Source organism: Lissotriton helveticus, chromosome 3_1, assembly GCF_964261635.1.
Source record: "Lissotriton helveticus chromosome 3_1, aLisHel1.1, whole genome shotgun sequence".
Lineage (NCBI taxonomy): Eukaryota > Metazoa > Chordata > Amphibia > Caudata > Salamandridae > Lissotriton > Lissotriton helveticus.
The window spans coordinates 1,861,657,311-1,861,675,566 of record NC_136061.1 but is presented as its reverse complement, the minus strand read 5'-3'; the positions used below and the strand labels follow the sequence as shown (position 1 = coordinate 1,861,675,566).

General features: G+C 43.4%; 1 protein-coding gene across 4 annotated transcripts in view; it reads right to left on the bottom strand.

Moving 5' to 3' along the window:
* CDHR5 (cadherin related family member 5) overlaps window positions 1-18,256 on the bottom strand; it is a 392,579-nt gene that overhangs the window by 303,625 nt on the left and 70,698 nt on the right. For all 4 annotated transcript variants that reach the window (XM_078682818.1, XM_078682819.1, XM_078682820.1 and 1 more), the window contains exon 2: window positions 16,835-17,016. In XM_078682818.1, coding sequence (XP_078538944.1) covers window positions 16,835-17,016 — 182 coding nt within the window. The remainder of the gene's footprint in view (window positions 1-16,834; window positions 17,017-18,256) is intronic.

The following is an 18,256-nucleotide window of genomic DNA, read 5'->3' as shown; positions in this document are numbered from 1 at the left end:
GAGTGCTGTTTATTTGCAACATGGGGACTCAGCATGCTGCTTGCTCCTGTCTTTCTAGCCAAGCAAGCAGTTTACCCACTCTATCTCCTAGTTTGTATATTTTATAATGTGTTGCCATTTTTGTGGCTCTAGTAGCCTCCGTTACTAGGGCCTTGCATACAAGTTGTTTAGTGTTTAATTTATGTTTATTTGCTTCATTTGTGGACTATGTATATTCTGTTTCCCTATCTTGCAGTTCGGTTTCGAGTTGCTCTATTTTCCACCTCCTTTACCTAATGTGTCCCACTGGCATGCTAATGCTTTGCCCTTACAGTTTTGAAGGCCTCCCATATCGTTTGTGGTGATGTGACCGAGTCCACGTTTTCCTTGAAATAGAGGTCTGTTTGTTGTATCAGTGTGCCTTTAATAGTGGGGATCTTGATGAGCCATGGATATATAGTTATAGTGTTGCTTGGTTGATGTTTTTTGAATGAGAGACTGACCCGGAATAACGAGTGATCTGACATGCCACGTGGATGGCATTGGGCTTCTCTGAATTTACCTATATCTGCTGTGTGTGTCAGGATATAGTTTTTCCGGGACTGGCTACTATGCGCCCCTGAGAAAAAGGTGAATTGTGGCAACTGCGGGTTGAAGTGGCGCCATACATCTGTCAGACCCATGGCATTGAGAAATTCAGAGAGAGGTGTGGAGTTTCGAGTTACGGTGCGAGACAGCTGCCTATCAGTTTGGTCATTGAGGGCCAAATTGAAGTCTCCACCTAGAACAAGAATGCCAAGTGGTAGCTCTAGGATCAGCTTTCCTAGATCTGTGAGGGCTGATTTCTGAAGTACAGGGGGAGCATATGTTGATAAGACATTGGTTGGTCGCCCTTCCCAGCTTGCTTCTAGGGTGGTGAAACGGCCTCCGATGTGGAACTAGTGGAAGGTTTTTACAGATTAGTATCCCTGTCCCTCTGGAGCCAGATGTGAAGCTTGCATTTACGTCCAATTAATATTCCCATCTATTTAGTGCCTTATAGTTATTACCAACTAAATGGGTTTCTTGCAATAGTGCTATGTCCGGGGCAAGTCTATTGAGATATTGTAGTACTATTACCCTTTTCAACTTATCCCCAAGTCCATTGACGTACCATGTGAGGATTTTAAGTGTTTCCTTGAGTTCTGTTGACATTATTCTAGCAAGGACTTTGTTCATTTTTGAAAAGCTTTCTGCCCTGGTAGACCAGCTTTTTTTGCACTTTTTGTACAAGTTCATTTGGTTGGATTGAAGGAGTGAGTTGTAAAATGATCTCTGATCTGGAAGGTCTCAAAAGTACTGGCAAGACTGTATAAGGTGCCGAGCATAAGTCGATGTGGGTTTGTAAAGCACTGTATCCTGTAATGAAGGAGCAGTGTAAAGACCACTGGTCCTTGATGAGTTCAAGTGAACTGGCTGAGTGGGATGGTTGTGCTAACACTGGATAGATTGGTTGAGGTGAAGTGAGAGAGTAGCATTTAGGTTCCAACATCAAAAGTTGTGAGGTTCACTGAGAGAGCAAGGTGGAGGCCTCAACTCCCAAACCTATGTATGTTACAGTGCATTCACTGAGCAGTATAATGTTCTCAAAATAGGCAGTGCAAGTGCAAACATACTGTTGCAGAGCAGTGGAGTGGTCTCTCTTCTAAAGTGGATGAGGTGCATTTGTCGAGATGTTTGCTTGTACCTATGTTTAATGGATTGAGATCATTTGCATGGCAAAAAAGGGCTGTCAACACCAGATGCTTTCAGGAGCCTTGACGGTACAGTGTGGTGGTTCTAGCACTGGCTGGAGTAAGGTCCTTTATGAGAGAAGTGTGCAGTCCCCAGAATAGGGTGAGCTCAGATGAACTGGTAATGCAATGCAATAATAAGATCCCAGATGTTTTATGGGCTCTGTCAAACCACGGCTGTGGCAGGATGGGCTCAGGTGCACTCACTGCCATAACAGTGCTGTAAGTTCATTCTAGCCTTGAGTGCCTTGACATCTACTTTTAGAATAGTGCAATGATCAGTGCATGGTTTTGTTTTTGGGATCAGCCCAGGATGGAATGAGGTGAGGTTCACTGACAGAGTACTGAAAGCAAGTTGGGTTACTTAATTGGTGAAACAGACTGAATTTTAAAACCTTTTATGGGATTAAAACACCTACTACCTATGTACCCAGCACGTTAGGTGGATGCAGTTCTAGCAGTGAAATACCTATTAGGATTAATGTATTTGCTAGTGAGATCTGTGTGTAGTCTAGCCACATATTCGACTTGTCATAAAATAGCACAGATAGGTAATGGGCCTGCTGCAGAGCACAGGTAGTGTGTAAGTGTTGAAAATATTGAACACTTTAAAATGTAAATCACTCTCTAGTTTTCACCTGGAATCTGAATTCTTTCTGGTTTTTAAGAATTCGAAGACTACACCATTAGAATTGGTTTATAACCCTTTTTGCTTTTTCACCAAATTATTTATCAAAAATAGCTTTTAGATGCACAATTTGCCCATCCCTTTTTCAAAATGTTTTTGTGGTCAGAACCATCTCCAACCCTCCTCTAATCAGTCTGGCACACTCATCCCCAACTTGTATGCCCCACTACATTCAAATGTCACCAGCCACCCATGGTGGCCGCTGTGCAGCATGGCTAAAAAAATAAAAAGAATACAGGACTATTATGCATCCAGCACAAATGCACTTTTGAAAAAAAAAGCTTATTAGCCCTGGCTCCATCACCATGCTTTTTTTAATTAGTTTTAGCTACACTCAAAAGCATCTACATTGCTGTGCAGCATGGCTACAAACCATTGCCAAAGGCGAGACCTGTTGGTTTTGCCAATGCTTGTTGTAAATAGATGCATCTATCTTTGAAGGCTCATCTCAATATTTATGTATGACCCTATCTCTGAGGACTTCTCTCAGTATTTTTACAGATATGTGCATGACTATATTTTCCATTCATTGTTTTTTTTGGTGTGTATCTGTCTTTCAGTACTTATACGTCTCTTACAGTTTGAGTTCTGCTTCTTTGATGTTTTGTTCACCCCAATGGCACTAAGTATTCAGTGAGTATGAACAGTTTTTGAGAGGGTCAGGGAAAACACCATGCACTGGTACCGAATGTGCAGCTGCACGTGAGGAGTGGGACAACATGCAAACTGAGGGAACATTGTGGAGATAAGAGTGTCTCCCAGCTAATTGTTGTCCTGGCTGCCAGGAAAGCCCCTACTCAGCATACGTCTCTTTGCGTTCACAGCCAGGTCCAGGGCACAGCTGCAGCACTGAGCAGGCTTTGACTGTTAGTAGCTTCTAAGATAATTGTTAGCTCATAGTAGCCAGATATAGAATGGTTAGGCTGGGTGCATATTATGCCAGATGATGTCCAGTGTCAAGATCTATGGAGTGCATAACCTTTGCATATGGCTATCTGAGGTACCAGAGCACCTGGAATTCCATGCACATGGATGCATTTGTTAAGAGATTGGCAAACATCCGGTCTGAAGACAACATGCCAGACAGGTATACTAGCAGGCCGAAAAAGGAGATGCCTTTTTCTTTGCCCTCATTTTCTGGGGATTCTAAGGCAGTAGGAGAAACTGACGAGTGGACTGAAGTAAGGTTAAGGTATTAAGGATGTCACTTCCTGTATAGGTAGATGGTGGGAAATGCAGTGATGTCACTTCCTGTGGAAATGGATGCGGGGGAATGAATTTCACTTGTATATACAGGTCTGTGTTGTTTTACTCTGCAGAGCTATATACCTTGACTATTGATGTATATCTCCGAGGTAGGTGGAAGTGGAATTAATAATATTAAATCGAACTTACCTACATATACTTAACATGACAACATAGTAGTAGTTGGCATTCTGCAATTTTTATTTGTGACCTCGCTATTCTGACTTACAAATTTAAAATGTACCCCCAGACTTTATTCAATAATGCTTTTGCATCTTATACCACAGCTATGTCTAATTTGAACATTGCTCACCTTGCAATGGCCTACAAAGTGCTCTGTTGCTCCAATGCTCGATGACATGAAACCACAGTCAACAATTAGTAAAAAGAGAAAGATTAAACAATATTTTTCAGGAGGGAGGCACTCCAAGATAGTTATTGACTAGAGTGGAGTTGAAGGGTTCTGCGGAGATGTATTGGAATAAAGGCCTGGATTTGTGGGTCACATTAAGGACCATTTATAAAGGATAGGATGATAAAAGATTTTAGTCACAATATAAATCTTTTGTTGGTGGTGTAATGCTAATTTTAGGAACTATGGTGAACTCTAAAGTGATTATAATCCATGGAAAATGCTGATCCTCTACTAGGATCTGATTAAGTATGTTTGAGAGATAGCAGTTTTCTGTCATGATGTTCAAATATAGGTTCAGGAAGGTGGTCAAGAAGATAAATTGAGAACACCTTTTTTCTATCAATACACAAACACCTTCCTCAGTCACATGATAAAAACATCTGACATGGTGAGTAAAACATATATTCCCAACAGCAGCAACAGTATGTCAATTTTTTCCGAGAGTTCTACTGCGGCTTCAACAGGGTTCTAATGATAATTAGAGCATTGGAATGTTGGGAGCTCCATTAAAAACAATGGAGTGCTCCGGGCTTATAATGGCTGTTATAAGCCTGGAGCTCCAACATCCCAATGTTTCTTTGTTCACAGCTCTGGCAGTTAATAAAGGATTTTGGGAGCCTGATGGGATTCAAATCCCCTAACGCTGGAGAGGGCCTTTAATAGCCGGTATAGCCCTCTACGGCGGGATATAAGGCTATATTAGATCGCAAACATTCTGTATTCATGACGAATGTGAGGCACACCTGAACACCATTGCAGGAATCAGAACTGAAAGCATTACATACTGAGGGGACTGTAGTAAATGAACAAAATAAGGGGCTTTATTTTGTCAACTAAATCATGGAGAGTGCTCTTGAAAGCTAAATGAGGGCACATTGTCTAAAAATTGTCAAAGATCTTCCTCATTCATGGCAGAATAACAGTCTTGCATGCTGAGTGAAGCATGTACTTTCAACACCAGCAGCAGTCTGCAGGGGTGTAGCAAGGGTGCTGTGGACTCGAGTGCAAGCAGAAAAATAGTCCCCATAATCACTGATGCTGTACTAAAATACAGCAACAATCAGGATGCAGTGGCCCCCTTAAGTCAATGGGCCCCAGTACAACTTCACTTGCTGCACCACTGATAGCTAAACCACTGCCAGCATGTCAGTTGACTCCCCAGTGATCTACTGTAGCTTCACCACCGAGTTCTAATCAGCAACTATAGAGAGCTTACATTTTAATTTTTAGTTTAACACAAAGGTGAGGCACTCCTGAATGTCATTTGTTTGGAATAGGAGCTGTTGAATTTAAAGCTTTCCAGTGGAACAGGCTCAAATAAATGACCATTGAGTTGTTAATACAGATATGAAACCAGCTGGTTAAAAATACGAGGGGAGGTTTGAGTTTTTAGTCATGGGAGACAAAACATAATTTAAAGAGGCTAAAGATAGCTTAAAAGATAGATTCCTACCCAAGACTAGGATCAACTTTACCCATCTATTTGCCAAAATCTCTAATGCTTAATATAGACCTGATTTTAAAATAGTAACATTTTGTGCTCCAATTTGTAGTGACAACCACCAAAGAAGTTGTCCTTTAGACATTTAATTTGTTCTTTTTACTTTCTCCCTCTTCCTTTTTTCAGACGATACAACCCCCTGCATGAATGTGCATTGGCCTTAAAATATGTTTTTGTAAGTTAAATATAAGTAAACAGTAAAAAAGTTAAAAAATATATATGTAATGTCTCTAAATATGTATTTCTGTATATTTTATTACCTGTTACATTCTAAGATAATTAACTAAACTTTACTAAAACATGTTTAGACCACGCATACTCTGTCACTGGAACCAAACTATACCTGGCTGATGAGCCCTAACTAGGGCAAAACAGGCTTTCTTTAGCCTATTCGGGTTCAGGGAGAACCTGGCTTGGCAGTTCGGGCTGGACTGTTCCCATTGGAACATAACCCTTTCAGGAATAACATCACTGAATGGCGAAGGTACATAGATGACGTGCTGCTAATTTGGACAGGAGATAGTAATGACCTCACTAATTTCTTCACCTGGTTAAACACACAGTCAGACTACATCAAATTTACTATGCAATATGACAAAAAAACTATTGACTTTCTAGATATTAGCATTAAAGTCAAAGATAACCACCTGTATACCACCCTTTTCAGGAAACCGGCAGAACGCAATACGCTACTACGGTATACCAGCCACCACACCAGAGGACTTCGGGATAATCTCACCTTTGGACAGTTTCTCAGGATCTATCCCAAAAGACTAGTCAAGAGATCGCGCAAGAGGGCATGGTACAATGCCAAAGAGACTCTACTTGTTCCCAGACACCGCGAAACCACCCTGGACAGGATGATATGCGTCACTACGTTCTGCACAAGAAGTAATGACATCAAACGAATAATCAATGGTCATTGGGGTTTGATCGCGGACACTCTAGAAGTACATAAACCACCGACGCACGCTTTCAAAAAAGCCAAAAATATCAAGGACCAAGTGGTACGCTCCTTACTTGATTTCCCACCCCAACAGACCATCCAGACAATGTGGAACCTACCTCAAATACTGGGAAACTCTAAATGCACTAAATGCAAGGCCTGCCCCATGTGTATAGAAACCAAGACCTTCACACATGGACAACACACCATCACCCTTCAAGATCACACTAACTGCAACACAGAGAACGTTATTTACGCCATTGTATGCCCATGCAATAACATTTATGTGGGCCAGACCAGACAAAAGGCGAAGACACGAATCCTTGCAGTAGAATTCGCTGCAAAACAGCTGGAGCACCACTAGTGGAACATTTTATGGATGCTACCCACACCCCGGAATCCATCAAATTGGTGATACTAGAGAAGGTATCTCTTGGACAAAGGGGAGGTGACCTTTCCCAAATCCTAAATATTAGAGAATGCAGGTGGATGCACCGTTTTAATAGTGTCTTGAATGGACTCAACGAACAAGACTCTACCCACGCACAAATGGCTTGCCTACATACCGAATAACTCAGGGCAGACACTATGTAGTGTAGACCAACACACACAACTATCTGTATAAACAAATAGTGTCCCAAGAAATGTATATATCATATCCTTCGGTTAAACATCCCCTTCAAGATGAAAATATATACATTTTAAAGATATACTACCCTGAACAGATTATGACTACACATATGTGGTATGCCATATTGTATTGTTTATCGTTCATATGCAATGTTTTTACAACAATGTAGACCCACACACACAACTAATTGTATAAATAAATAGTGTCCCAAGTAATGTATATATCATGTTTTCTGGTTTAACATCCCCTTCAAGATGCAAAATATATATATTTTAAAGATATACTATCCTGAACAGATTATGACTACACATATGTGGTATGCCATATTGTATTGTTTATCGTTCATATGCAATGTTTTTACAACAGATTTTTGATATTTGCATGTCTCTCCAATTAACCCCTGAAATGTTGATCATGGGGTTTTTTTTTGTTGACAGTACCCACATACTGGAGAGGTCGCAATATTCACCTCTACTATCTAATTATCCCCTCTGTGTTAAGGACCTTACTAATAGCTGTATCTCTTGCGCTGTCACGCAGACACACACTGGCCGCTGCCAGAGCAGATTCCGTAACTTGGATACGCCCTACCTTACACCCATTGGTGTAGGCCAGACGAGCCCTTCTGCCTCCATCGAGCGGCTGCACCTCGCGGTGCACGCACGTTGACGAGTCTACTTGTACGTGTGGAGACAGGCGAGCCGCATTCAACTTGCAGCCGCCAACTGATTGAGGTAAGTAGCGCTTTTGCTGCCTTTCCTGGCATTTTAGATCGAATCTCTGACAGGCGTCCCCCACCCATATGATCTGGGAGTTGTTGAGCCTCTTCTATTCAATTACCGTAGTCTTTGCCGCTTTTGTGCATTTTAGATTGTCACTCGCCGACAGGTCCTTCCATCTTGCGTAAGCGCATTTTCGCGCTTCATACTCAATTAGCATTACAGTCGATGGCATTTTATAGACACATGCGGCTCTATGATTCAAAAGAGGCTTTTTCTAACTATGTGTATTAACCCAACCCTGTTTTGAACGGAAGCCCGTCATTTCCTGTATGTTAATATTAGCCGCAACCATTATGTTGTGAACCCAGGTATGTGACACCGTGCCCCCTCCTCATTTCAGACTTTTGTATCGGATTATTCCGCTGACCATGGGAGATTGAATCCTCATGCCCCGAATTGTCCATTTTTGATGTGAGTATTTAACCCCATGCTGATTACTATTGTTTAGTAATTTTTGTATTTGACATGCTGACTCACACCCATGTCTCCTTAACAGTGTTACTGGAGCTGTCTAGAAGCCCGCTTAGGATCTAACTTTACCAGTACATCCTACAGACCAGTAAGTTCACTTCCATTTTCTTACATTAGATACTTCACCACATTTAGTAGATTAGATTCTGAACCGTATTCATTACCCATAGGTGTTCCATTGTCCTGATGAAGACCCCGCTGTGAGGTCATCAATAACCCTCCTGTTCATTGGGGGTCGAAACGTAGACCATCTTTACCAAACCTTCACATGCTCATGGATCAGTATGTATTAATTAAAAATGTACCGATGAGCAATGTATTATGGAACTAATTGACCTTGACAGGCTGGAAAGGCTTACTTGTATATAGTGTGTATTTTATCTATGTCACAAACACCTTTACCCTGTCCCTCACTATCACTTCCCCATCTCTTCGCTGTGTCACTTCCTACACCAAGGAACACTATTTTTGAAGAAAAAGGCACAATTACCCATTTAATGCTTTGATTTACAATTGCATCTAATGCGGCTTGAAAGAGAATTAAAAACTTCTTCTTCTCTTTTTGAATTGACCTTATGGTGATCTATATTTTTGTGTTTATGTTCACATTTTTGATGTATATTTGAATGTTTTCAACTACTCCGACCACTTATAAACGTACCGTCCCATTGGAGCAGGGTCAGGACTGATTTGCAAATGGCTGGGTCCAAACTGAGGTGGCATGATGTGAAAAAAAACTGATGTACTGAGATGCGGCCCAAGGAATTATCAGCGGCTGAGAGGAATTCAAGCATTTCAGCCATCACTTTTTTGTATATTTTAGTGTTATCCTAAGTGGGATGGGTGCACCAGGAAGGGGGTCACGTGCCTGCTGTGCCACTGGAACCAAGCTATACCTGGCTGATGAACCCTTACCAGGGCATAACTGGTCCTGGGCTGCTTGGGTTCCAGTTCATGGAGGTCCTGGTCTGGCAGTTCGGGCTCAACTGGCTGATGAGACCTAACTAGGGCTAAACCGAACTTATATTGGCTGTTCCGGTTCTGGGAGGATCTGGCTTGGCAGTTCAGGCTGGACTGTTCTCATTGGACTGACTGACTTGAATATGGTTGGGTCCAAATTGTGGTAGCATGGTGTGCAAAATAATGATGGACCGGGATGCAGTCTGCGGTGGCCTCCCACAATATCTTTACTGAAAACAATCAGAAAACCAGCAAAAAATGGTGGGACAGATAAGGAGAATAAAGCAGCTCAGTGTGGTTTGGACCAAAGGTGTGGCACAATGTGGAGAAGGTGGACCTAATGATGCACCTTCGATGCTCCGAGATGCCATCTGCAGTGAAGCGGGTGCATGGGAAAATACATGCAAATGTCAAAATGGTACGCAAGAGCGGGTACATGTGAACCCACACCTGAGGGATGGTGAAAGAGAAACTAGGTCTAAAAAAAAACGTGCAAGACATATGGGGAGATTTAGCATGTGCAACAATAAGCACGGACATGGTCTACATGGTCAGCCTTACAAGCCTGTATCATATGGAAAAGGGTAGAGGGTGCAGGGTTGTTGTCTTCTGCAGGCATTTAATTTTATGGCAAGACCAGAGGCTCATATTATGCTTTCTAATCTTGCGTTTATTTAAATAGCAGCCAAGATAAGCACTAAGACTACAGTTCCCAGAGGGCCAAGTAAAACAACTGGCCAATGGGAACGCAATAAAACAGAACAAGATAACCAATCAGGTAGAAGCCACATGTATAACGCCACAACTGACTGCGAACAGTTCTCTTTTCTTGCTGCTCGTAGTCAGATAAGTGCCTTCTCTTCGTTGCTCAGGCGTTTGTGCATTCCTTTATGTTTGATATGTTGAATTTGGTCATTTATTGTTACTGTTTTTAAATGCCTGATATTGTGCCAACGATTATCTGTTAAGCTTGCTCCTTCACTGTTCAGCCCTCAGCTGTTTCCTGCCCACGCACGAGGTGCTTTTTCAGCCTACCGCATCACGAGGCGTCTGTTTACTTTCCCGCATTGCCGCGTCTCTCTTGCCACAACGCTTCCATTTCTAGGCATCTCTCTCTGCCTCATTCGCTTACGCGTGCGTTTACCTTGGTGTTAACGCGTCGCGTAAAGGTTTCCCGGCATTTACTTCCAAAACAGAGAGTGTTTGCACGCGCGCACGTTCAACTTCGTGTTAACGCGTCGTGCAAAGGTTTTCCGGCATTTCCTCCACAAATAGAGATCGTCTCCATTTCAAGGACGTTTTTACTCCCGGTGCCCGCTCTGAGTCTGAGGCCTTTCCCCTCCTGTTGTGGGTGTGTTCAGTGCTGGATAAACACATTTTCTCAGCCTCCGGCTCCTCCCTGTTCCCTCAAGTTAACCCTTGCTCTGCCTAGGTTTTTCATCTCTTTTATATTGGAACTTGATAGTTCTTCAGAGTCTGAACTGCATAATGAAGAAGGCGAAGCCTTTAAACATGATTTAAATGCTTTTATTAATACTTCTGTGGGGAATGCTGTTGAAGCATCCATGAAGCGCTTTTCCAAAGGTATGGAAAGATCTATGCTCAGTCTGTTGTCTAAAGCCTTGACCCATTCTGCGGGGGAAAGCAGAAAGAGAAAATTGGTGTGTCGTCTAATTCCTCCAAAAATGCGTCACGCTTGATTAGTGAGGCTCCCTTGCACCAGAATGAGGACTTAGTTCCTCCCAGGCCTCCTTCCAAGGAGGGGTTATCAGCCTTTGCTGAGGGTAAAAGAAAATCTAAATATAAACATGTCGAGGTACCTGAAAAGTTGGTGATTCCCACAATTATGGACACAGACTATGATATGTCTGATGCAGATGATGATTTGTTTGATGTTTTTTAACGTCCAGGACCCTTCTCCCCCCCCCCATCTAAGTAGCGCAAATCCGACTCCTTTGTTTTTTCTCCAGTTTTGGATTCCAGTGGAGTTCCCATGTTTGATCCTTCCACTGTTAGTCATCCCAACTCTACGGAGTGGTTCCCTGCTTCGCATGTTGGCGAATACATTTCAGCCAGACTTCGGCTTCCCCTCGACAAGTCAGCCCGATCCAAGTTAAAATCCGAATGTCCAAAACCTTCCTTACCCTCCAACATTAAAGTTGTTCCTTCCATTGACCAACCTCTCCTTACTTTTTTCTCGAAATTTGGCAAAGATCCTCGCAAAAGGGGTAGATAAAGCTTGGTCCACCTGCCAAGACAAGCTTTTGGATATTGTGGGTCCTTTGGCTTGCATTTTCGATCTGGCAGAATCTGCTCGCCTGGAAGGTCAAAATTTGAATGCTGAGGACATTTCATTGTGGGTCCAGCGAGCCTTCTGTCTTTTAGGCAATGCTAACGCGGCTATCAGTCACAAACGTCGTAAAGGGCTGCTTATCAAGCTTGATCCTAAGCTTGCCAATCTGGCTCCTCTAGAACCCGGCATCAAGACGGACGGTCCTTGGTAAAAGACCTCAGTAAATTCGTCACTACCTTCGCCTCTCTGGACAAGGCTCAACAATCTATTAAGAAAGTTTTTTCTCCTCTGGTTTTTGGGAGTGCAGCAGAGGCAGGAGACGCTCTTCCGACCGCTCCCATCCAAATCAAGACTCCAGAGGCTCCTTTAATTCAGGCTACCAGGAGTACAAACCACAGTTCTTCCCGCAACGAGGTCGTAGATACAGAGGTCGTGGACAGAAACATTACCGCCACAACAGCAACCAACAAGGTAGGTCTTCCCCCAGTGGGTGGCTATTTGAAACTCTTTATCCAAAAATGGCGCACTCTTACAGCAGATCCCTGGTTTATAAACTCTGTCCAAGGTTATCTTATAGAGTTTTACGTGCCTCCTTCACAAACTATTTTTCCTCCTCCTCCAGTTTTTTGGGCGGACATGTCTCACCTCATTTCTGTGGAGATTTAAAACCTTCTCCTAAAACAGGCCAATCTAATCGCCCCTTAGATACGTCAAGGTTTCTCAGCTCCATTTCCCTGGTCCAAAAGAAAAAACAGGATAATGCGTTCTGTCATAAACCTAAAGTGGTTTAATCAATTTGTGGTGTATCGCCACTTCAAAATGGAAACTATCATTCATTTACGAGACATTCTTCGTCCAAACGACTAGATGGTCAGGTTAGACTTATAAGACGCTTATGTTACCATTCCTATTCACGCTTCTCACACCAACTTCCTTCAATTCCAATGGTCAGGCGTCACCTACTGTTTCTGCTCCCTTACGTTCGGCCTTTTGTCAGCACCACGGTGCTTTATGAAAATCTTGAAACCCGTAGCGGCTTACCTACGGTCCCTCAGGATCAGACTGATCATTTACCTGGATGACATTCTGCTCATGAACACTGACAAGCAGAATCTTTTGTCAGACCTGAATACCACCCGATCTCTTCTCCTGGATCTGGGTTTCCTTCTCAACATCGAAAAGTCTATGCTCATTCCTTCTCAAAGTATCGAGTTTCTGGGTTTTCTCGTGAACTCCTTCACAGCGTCTCTCCTGCTCCCACAGTCGAAGGTCTCAACGATGAAGTCAGAAATGTATCAAGTTCTTCATTCCTCTCTGATCTCACTCGGGTCTCTTGCGCAGATCGTCGTCCTTCTCTCTGCCTCCATCCGAGCTATCTTTCAGGGCCTCTTCATTATCGCACCCTTCAACGTCTAAAGATTTGGCACCTTCACCAAGGTCTGTCTTATTCCGAGGTCATCGCTTTGGATCAAGAGTCTCGCATCGAGCTACAATGGTCGATAGACCATTTAGATGCCTGGAACAGGCTAACTATATTTGCTGCGGCCCCAGATCTTGTATTAGAATCCGATGCAAGCCTATCGAGTTGGGGCGCCCGTTGTGGTCCAATATCGCCTGGCTGTACATGTTCTCGCGAGGAGTCAAAATTACACAATTGTTTAGAGATGCTGGCAGGCTCTTTTGCAATCCAAAGTCTCACAAAGAACAAGGTGCGCTGCTCCATTCTCCTTCACATGGACAATGTTTCTGCTGTCCGCTACATAAACCATCTAGGTGGCACCAAGTCCAAACCTCTAGCAGAACTCACAAAGAGTCTTTGGGAGTATTGCCTTTCAAGCAAACTTTCTCTCAAAGTAGAATATCTTCCCGGAGATCTCAACTCCATTGCAGATTGGCTTTCGAGACTACAGCGAGTGGAAGCTTCTTCCATCCGTTTTCCGATCTCTCTCTCCAAAATGGGGCCCTTTTCATATCTATCTCTTTGTTTCTCGCCTCAACACCCAATTGCCTAATTTATTCAGTTGGCGACCGGACCCTCTGGCTTTGGCAACGGATGCGGTTCTCCAGGACTGGTCCCTTCATCTCAATGATGAATTTCCTCCTTTTATCATGATCAACAGGGTTCTTTCTCAGGTCCGCTTTCAATTGTCTTCCCTGGTCATAGTAGTTCCCTTTTGGCAATCACAGATTTGGTTCCCGTCTCTTCTGGAGATGACGGTGGACTTTCCGGTTCTTCTCCTGGCCTGCAACGATCTGCTCCTGAGCCTCTTAGGCCTTTCTCACAATCTCTACCTGGACAAATCCCTGCTCCTGTCCGTGTGAAAGCTCTCCAGTCTGTCCCTCCTGACCTCCTCAGTTCACAAGAAGCTTCTCTCTTTATCAGTAAAGCCTGGGCCCCTGGCACCTCCAAAGCCTACAAGTCTGTTTGGTCTTTATGGTCTAGCTGGTGTCTGCAAAAACGTATCGATCCCTTTTCAGCCCCTCTAAATTTTGTGGTCAATTTCTTAGCTTCCGAAGCCAGTGCAGGTAAGTCCTATAGAACAGTCAATTTGTATAGATCAGCCATTTCCCTCAATCACTGTCCTATTGATGGCAAGCCGGTTGGAGCGCACCCGCTCATTTGCCGCCTTCTACGAGGTGTACGCTTTTCCGAACCTCCGTTGGCTAAGTATTCTACTTTATGGGATGATAATTTGGTCCTTCAAAATGATCTCTACCAAACTTACCATGTTGCTTTGTCTTGTTTCCATTAAGCATGTTTCAGATGTTGAGGCATTAGATATTTCCTCTCCCCGGTCAGTTTTCTCTGACCGGTGTTTTGTTTCAAGTTCATAAACGTACAAAAACAAATTTGAATTCTGTGTTTTACCCTTATTTCCCTTACCATCCTAAACTATGTGTAGGTCAATGCCTCATGGTTTATGAACATTGAACCACTGATCTCGGAACGTCCTCTCATTCCCAACTCCTCATTTCCTTTTGCAAACCCCATCTTCCTGTTTCCTCCGCTACTCTGGCCCTTTGGGTTCGGTGGGTCATGTCCCTTGCAGGTATTGATGTCACCGTTTTTGGGGTCCATTCCTCCAGGGGAGCCATGACCTCCAAAGCTTTTTGGGCAAGCTCCCTTTGGAGGATATTCTGAGATCTGCTGATTGGTCTAATGATAATTTTTTCCATATGTTCTATGGCAAGCCAGTTGTTTCTGTTGTTTCTTTGGTTGTTGATATGCTTTGCACAAGCATAATATGAGCCTCCGGTCTTGCCATAAAATGTAGATTTTCCCAGTAATTTATGACGGAAAGTCTTCATTTTTATTAAAGACATGGAGGTGAGTATTATCCCACCTCACCACTTCTAATCTGTGTTTCTTCCTCCCTACAGCGACTCCAACGTTGCCTCCTGCATTTTCATGATGAGTCTACTTGTCTGCAAGAGTGCTCTTCACCGCTTCATGTCGCGTCTCCTTCCAGTTTGACTTACTCCAAGGTGATTTCTGCGGTTCGACTATCCTGGCTGGATGTTGGTCAAGAGTTTTTTTCCTGGACTTTAGCCTTTTGTATTGTTTTTTCGATTGTTCCTCTTTTTATTGACTATCTGAGCTGCTCGCCAGCGAAAAGAGGACTGTTCGCAGTCAGTTGTGATGCAATACATGTGGCTTCTACCTGATTTGTTAACTTGTTCTGTTTTATTGCGTTCCCATTGGCCAGTTGTTTTGTTGGGCCCTCTGGGAACTGTAGTCTTAGTGCTTATCTTGGCTGCTATTTAAATAACAACAAGATTAGAAAGCATAATACTCTCCTCCGTGTCTATAATAAAATTAAGACTTTCCGTCATAAATTACTAGGAAAATCTACATTCTTTAGGCATTAGGGACAACTGTGCTGCCCGAAACATGATAGTGAAGAAGTAGCAAAAGCTCTGGGGTCTATTAAGTCCACCAATATGATGAGCCCTAGCCAGCATTACAGATCAGTGGCCAGGAGACAGAGGAGCATGGCTGCACCTGATCTTTGCTCCAGTGCAGCTCAAGGACTAGTACAGACATTTCGGAGCATAGGCATCTCCAGGAGGGGGAAGAAGCGGGATTGGAGTAAAAGGGTGGAGAAGTCCCTCAACTAATAGGTGGCAGAAGATGAAATGAAGGAGCTGGAGTCTGACAGTGGCCAAATTCAAAAAAAGAGAAGAAAGGGAATTGTAAGTAGAATCTCAAGACTTTATTGTGAAAAGGAAGAAGGGGCCAGGAAGAAGGATTAAATGCAGACAAAGAAGAATAGTAGATGGTTCATGTGTACAGAGGCCTTTCCACAACAAGGAGACATCAGGCAAATAATCATATAAAATAGGGGGGAATCTTGGGGGTTACTTATGCAGAATACAGTACAATAATCATTGGCCAATGAAGCATTGGTACTGCGGCATGAATGTAATAAAAAGTCTGCGTCTTGGCCGTGTGGCTCTCTTCAAGTAAAGCATGCTTCACAGCAGCAGCACAGCCGAAACTCTGCATCGACTAACAATTACTATAAAGTACTCTGGGCACGCCACCCTCCGCTTTAATGTGGCAGTGACACTGGGACCAACACATTGGAAGATCCTTTGACTTCATGTAGACTGAAGTACTCTTGTCCTGAGGTGACCAGTTGTCACTTAGCTATTTAGGGGTTGAAAGGCTGACTATATCTAACAGGACTGGGTTCTTGATTGAACAATGTGAAGTTCTGAGGATTAATTACAAGATGTTACTTAATAATACTCTGCCTCAGCCTTTTATGCACCAGAGCACCAGCAGAACAACCTTTTGTGATTATGGGCTTAAATATCACTTTAAAAGAAAGAAGGTGTAAATATACGGGAACTAACAGCCGTTGCAACAAATTGTCTGTTTGTTCCTTGGATTCCTGTTAATAATTGACTTAACCAACAGATCAAATCATGGGTTGATGTACACGGAACACACATTCGACCAAAGATGTTTCCATAATGTAAATGCACTTTTATCATGAATTGAACTTTTAGGACCATTGTTGTATATGTATTTATGCAAATCTGCCTTCTGCAGAAACAAGCCACAATGCTCTATGTGCCAGTGGTCAGTCAGAGCTCTCGCTCAACAATTGTTGCAAAGACTCAGGGGTTTATGAAATCACTCACCTCGTAATCCAAAGGTTCCCTCGTGACCAAGTAGGTGCCATTAATCTCAAAGGCCTGGGAGTATGCGCCGGAGTCTGGTCCTTGGTCAATGGTCACCGTGATGTCGGCGTCGGCGACAATGGTAGTAACGACCAATCCCGCGGGTTCATTCTCCTCGATTCTACCCCGGCCAGCGGAGCACACTGCAAAAGCACAAGCATACACATACAGGTTGAGTCACGTGATCTTAGGCTCGAATTCCTGTGTTGCACTGGGCAAACTCAAGCCTCACTTTGCATCTCCTCATCATGTCCACACCCCACCTATGATTTATGTTTTCCACCATTTTCTTTTTCTACACCCCCGCGCCAGGGGATATCTGGTGTTCTGACACTTTTTCACCTTGCAGATAACCACCAAGGACACAGCACTTTGGCCGTTTTTCACCTTCTAAAGAGCTCTAAACGTATCTTACCTTTTGCTGACTGAGGAGTGGTTCTTGTAGTGCCTACTGGACATGTTCTAGTTTCTCAGCAGGCATTTGTATTCCCAGCCACTCCCTCGAGGGCTGGTCACACATGCACCCCACACCTATTCTTCACAGGCGTCACGAGTGACGTGACCCTGTTAATGAAAGGGCCTGGGTGTACATGCTCGAGGCCAGGTACAGTACCCTACCACACAGTGTCAGCATCCATTATTGTGAGCATGTGGGCCCAGGGCCCACAACACCACAGTTCTGTATGCATCCCAACCCACTTTTGACTTCACTGTCAACTGAATAGCCAGTGTCCACATGACCATTTCCTTCAGGATTGTACAACAAAATTCTTCTATGGACACTTCACTAATCATCCAGGAATTAACACACATAAATTGTCTTTTATGAAACGTTTTGTTCTATTGTGCTTGCGAAGAACATATGCTTACCAATGTTGTCATTTGGTTACAAATTTCTTCAGTCAGTGGGAAGACATCTGCATATTCTATGACGCCACCTAGCCTCATTTTCTTGAATAGAGAGCTGTTTATCAAGCCCAGGATTTTATGATGTGGTGTTTATGTGACCGCCACCTCACCAAGAGTCCACCTAATATCTCAAATCACCGGAGTAGCACCCAGTTTCCCCATATTTTGTAATGCTTTTGGGGTCATTCCCTGGCTTTGTATAATAGAATCTTAATGGACATACAGTGATCCATGCTCCATTCCCAGTCAGACTGGGCAGGTCTCACCCTCACCAGCTTTGAGTAATGTCTGTTTTAGCTAGGAAAAAGCCCAGTGGAAGAAAAGCTAGTTTGTACTTGTTGATGTGTAGCTCAGAATACAAATTAAGCAGAGCCAGCTTTTAATGTTACTTCGGTCTGCCACCGGTATGACAGGATTACACCTCGCCAGAAGGGACGTATCTAAGGACAGAAGTCTCCCTACACCCCAGGCAGC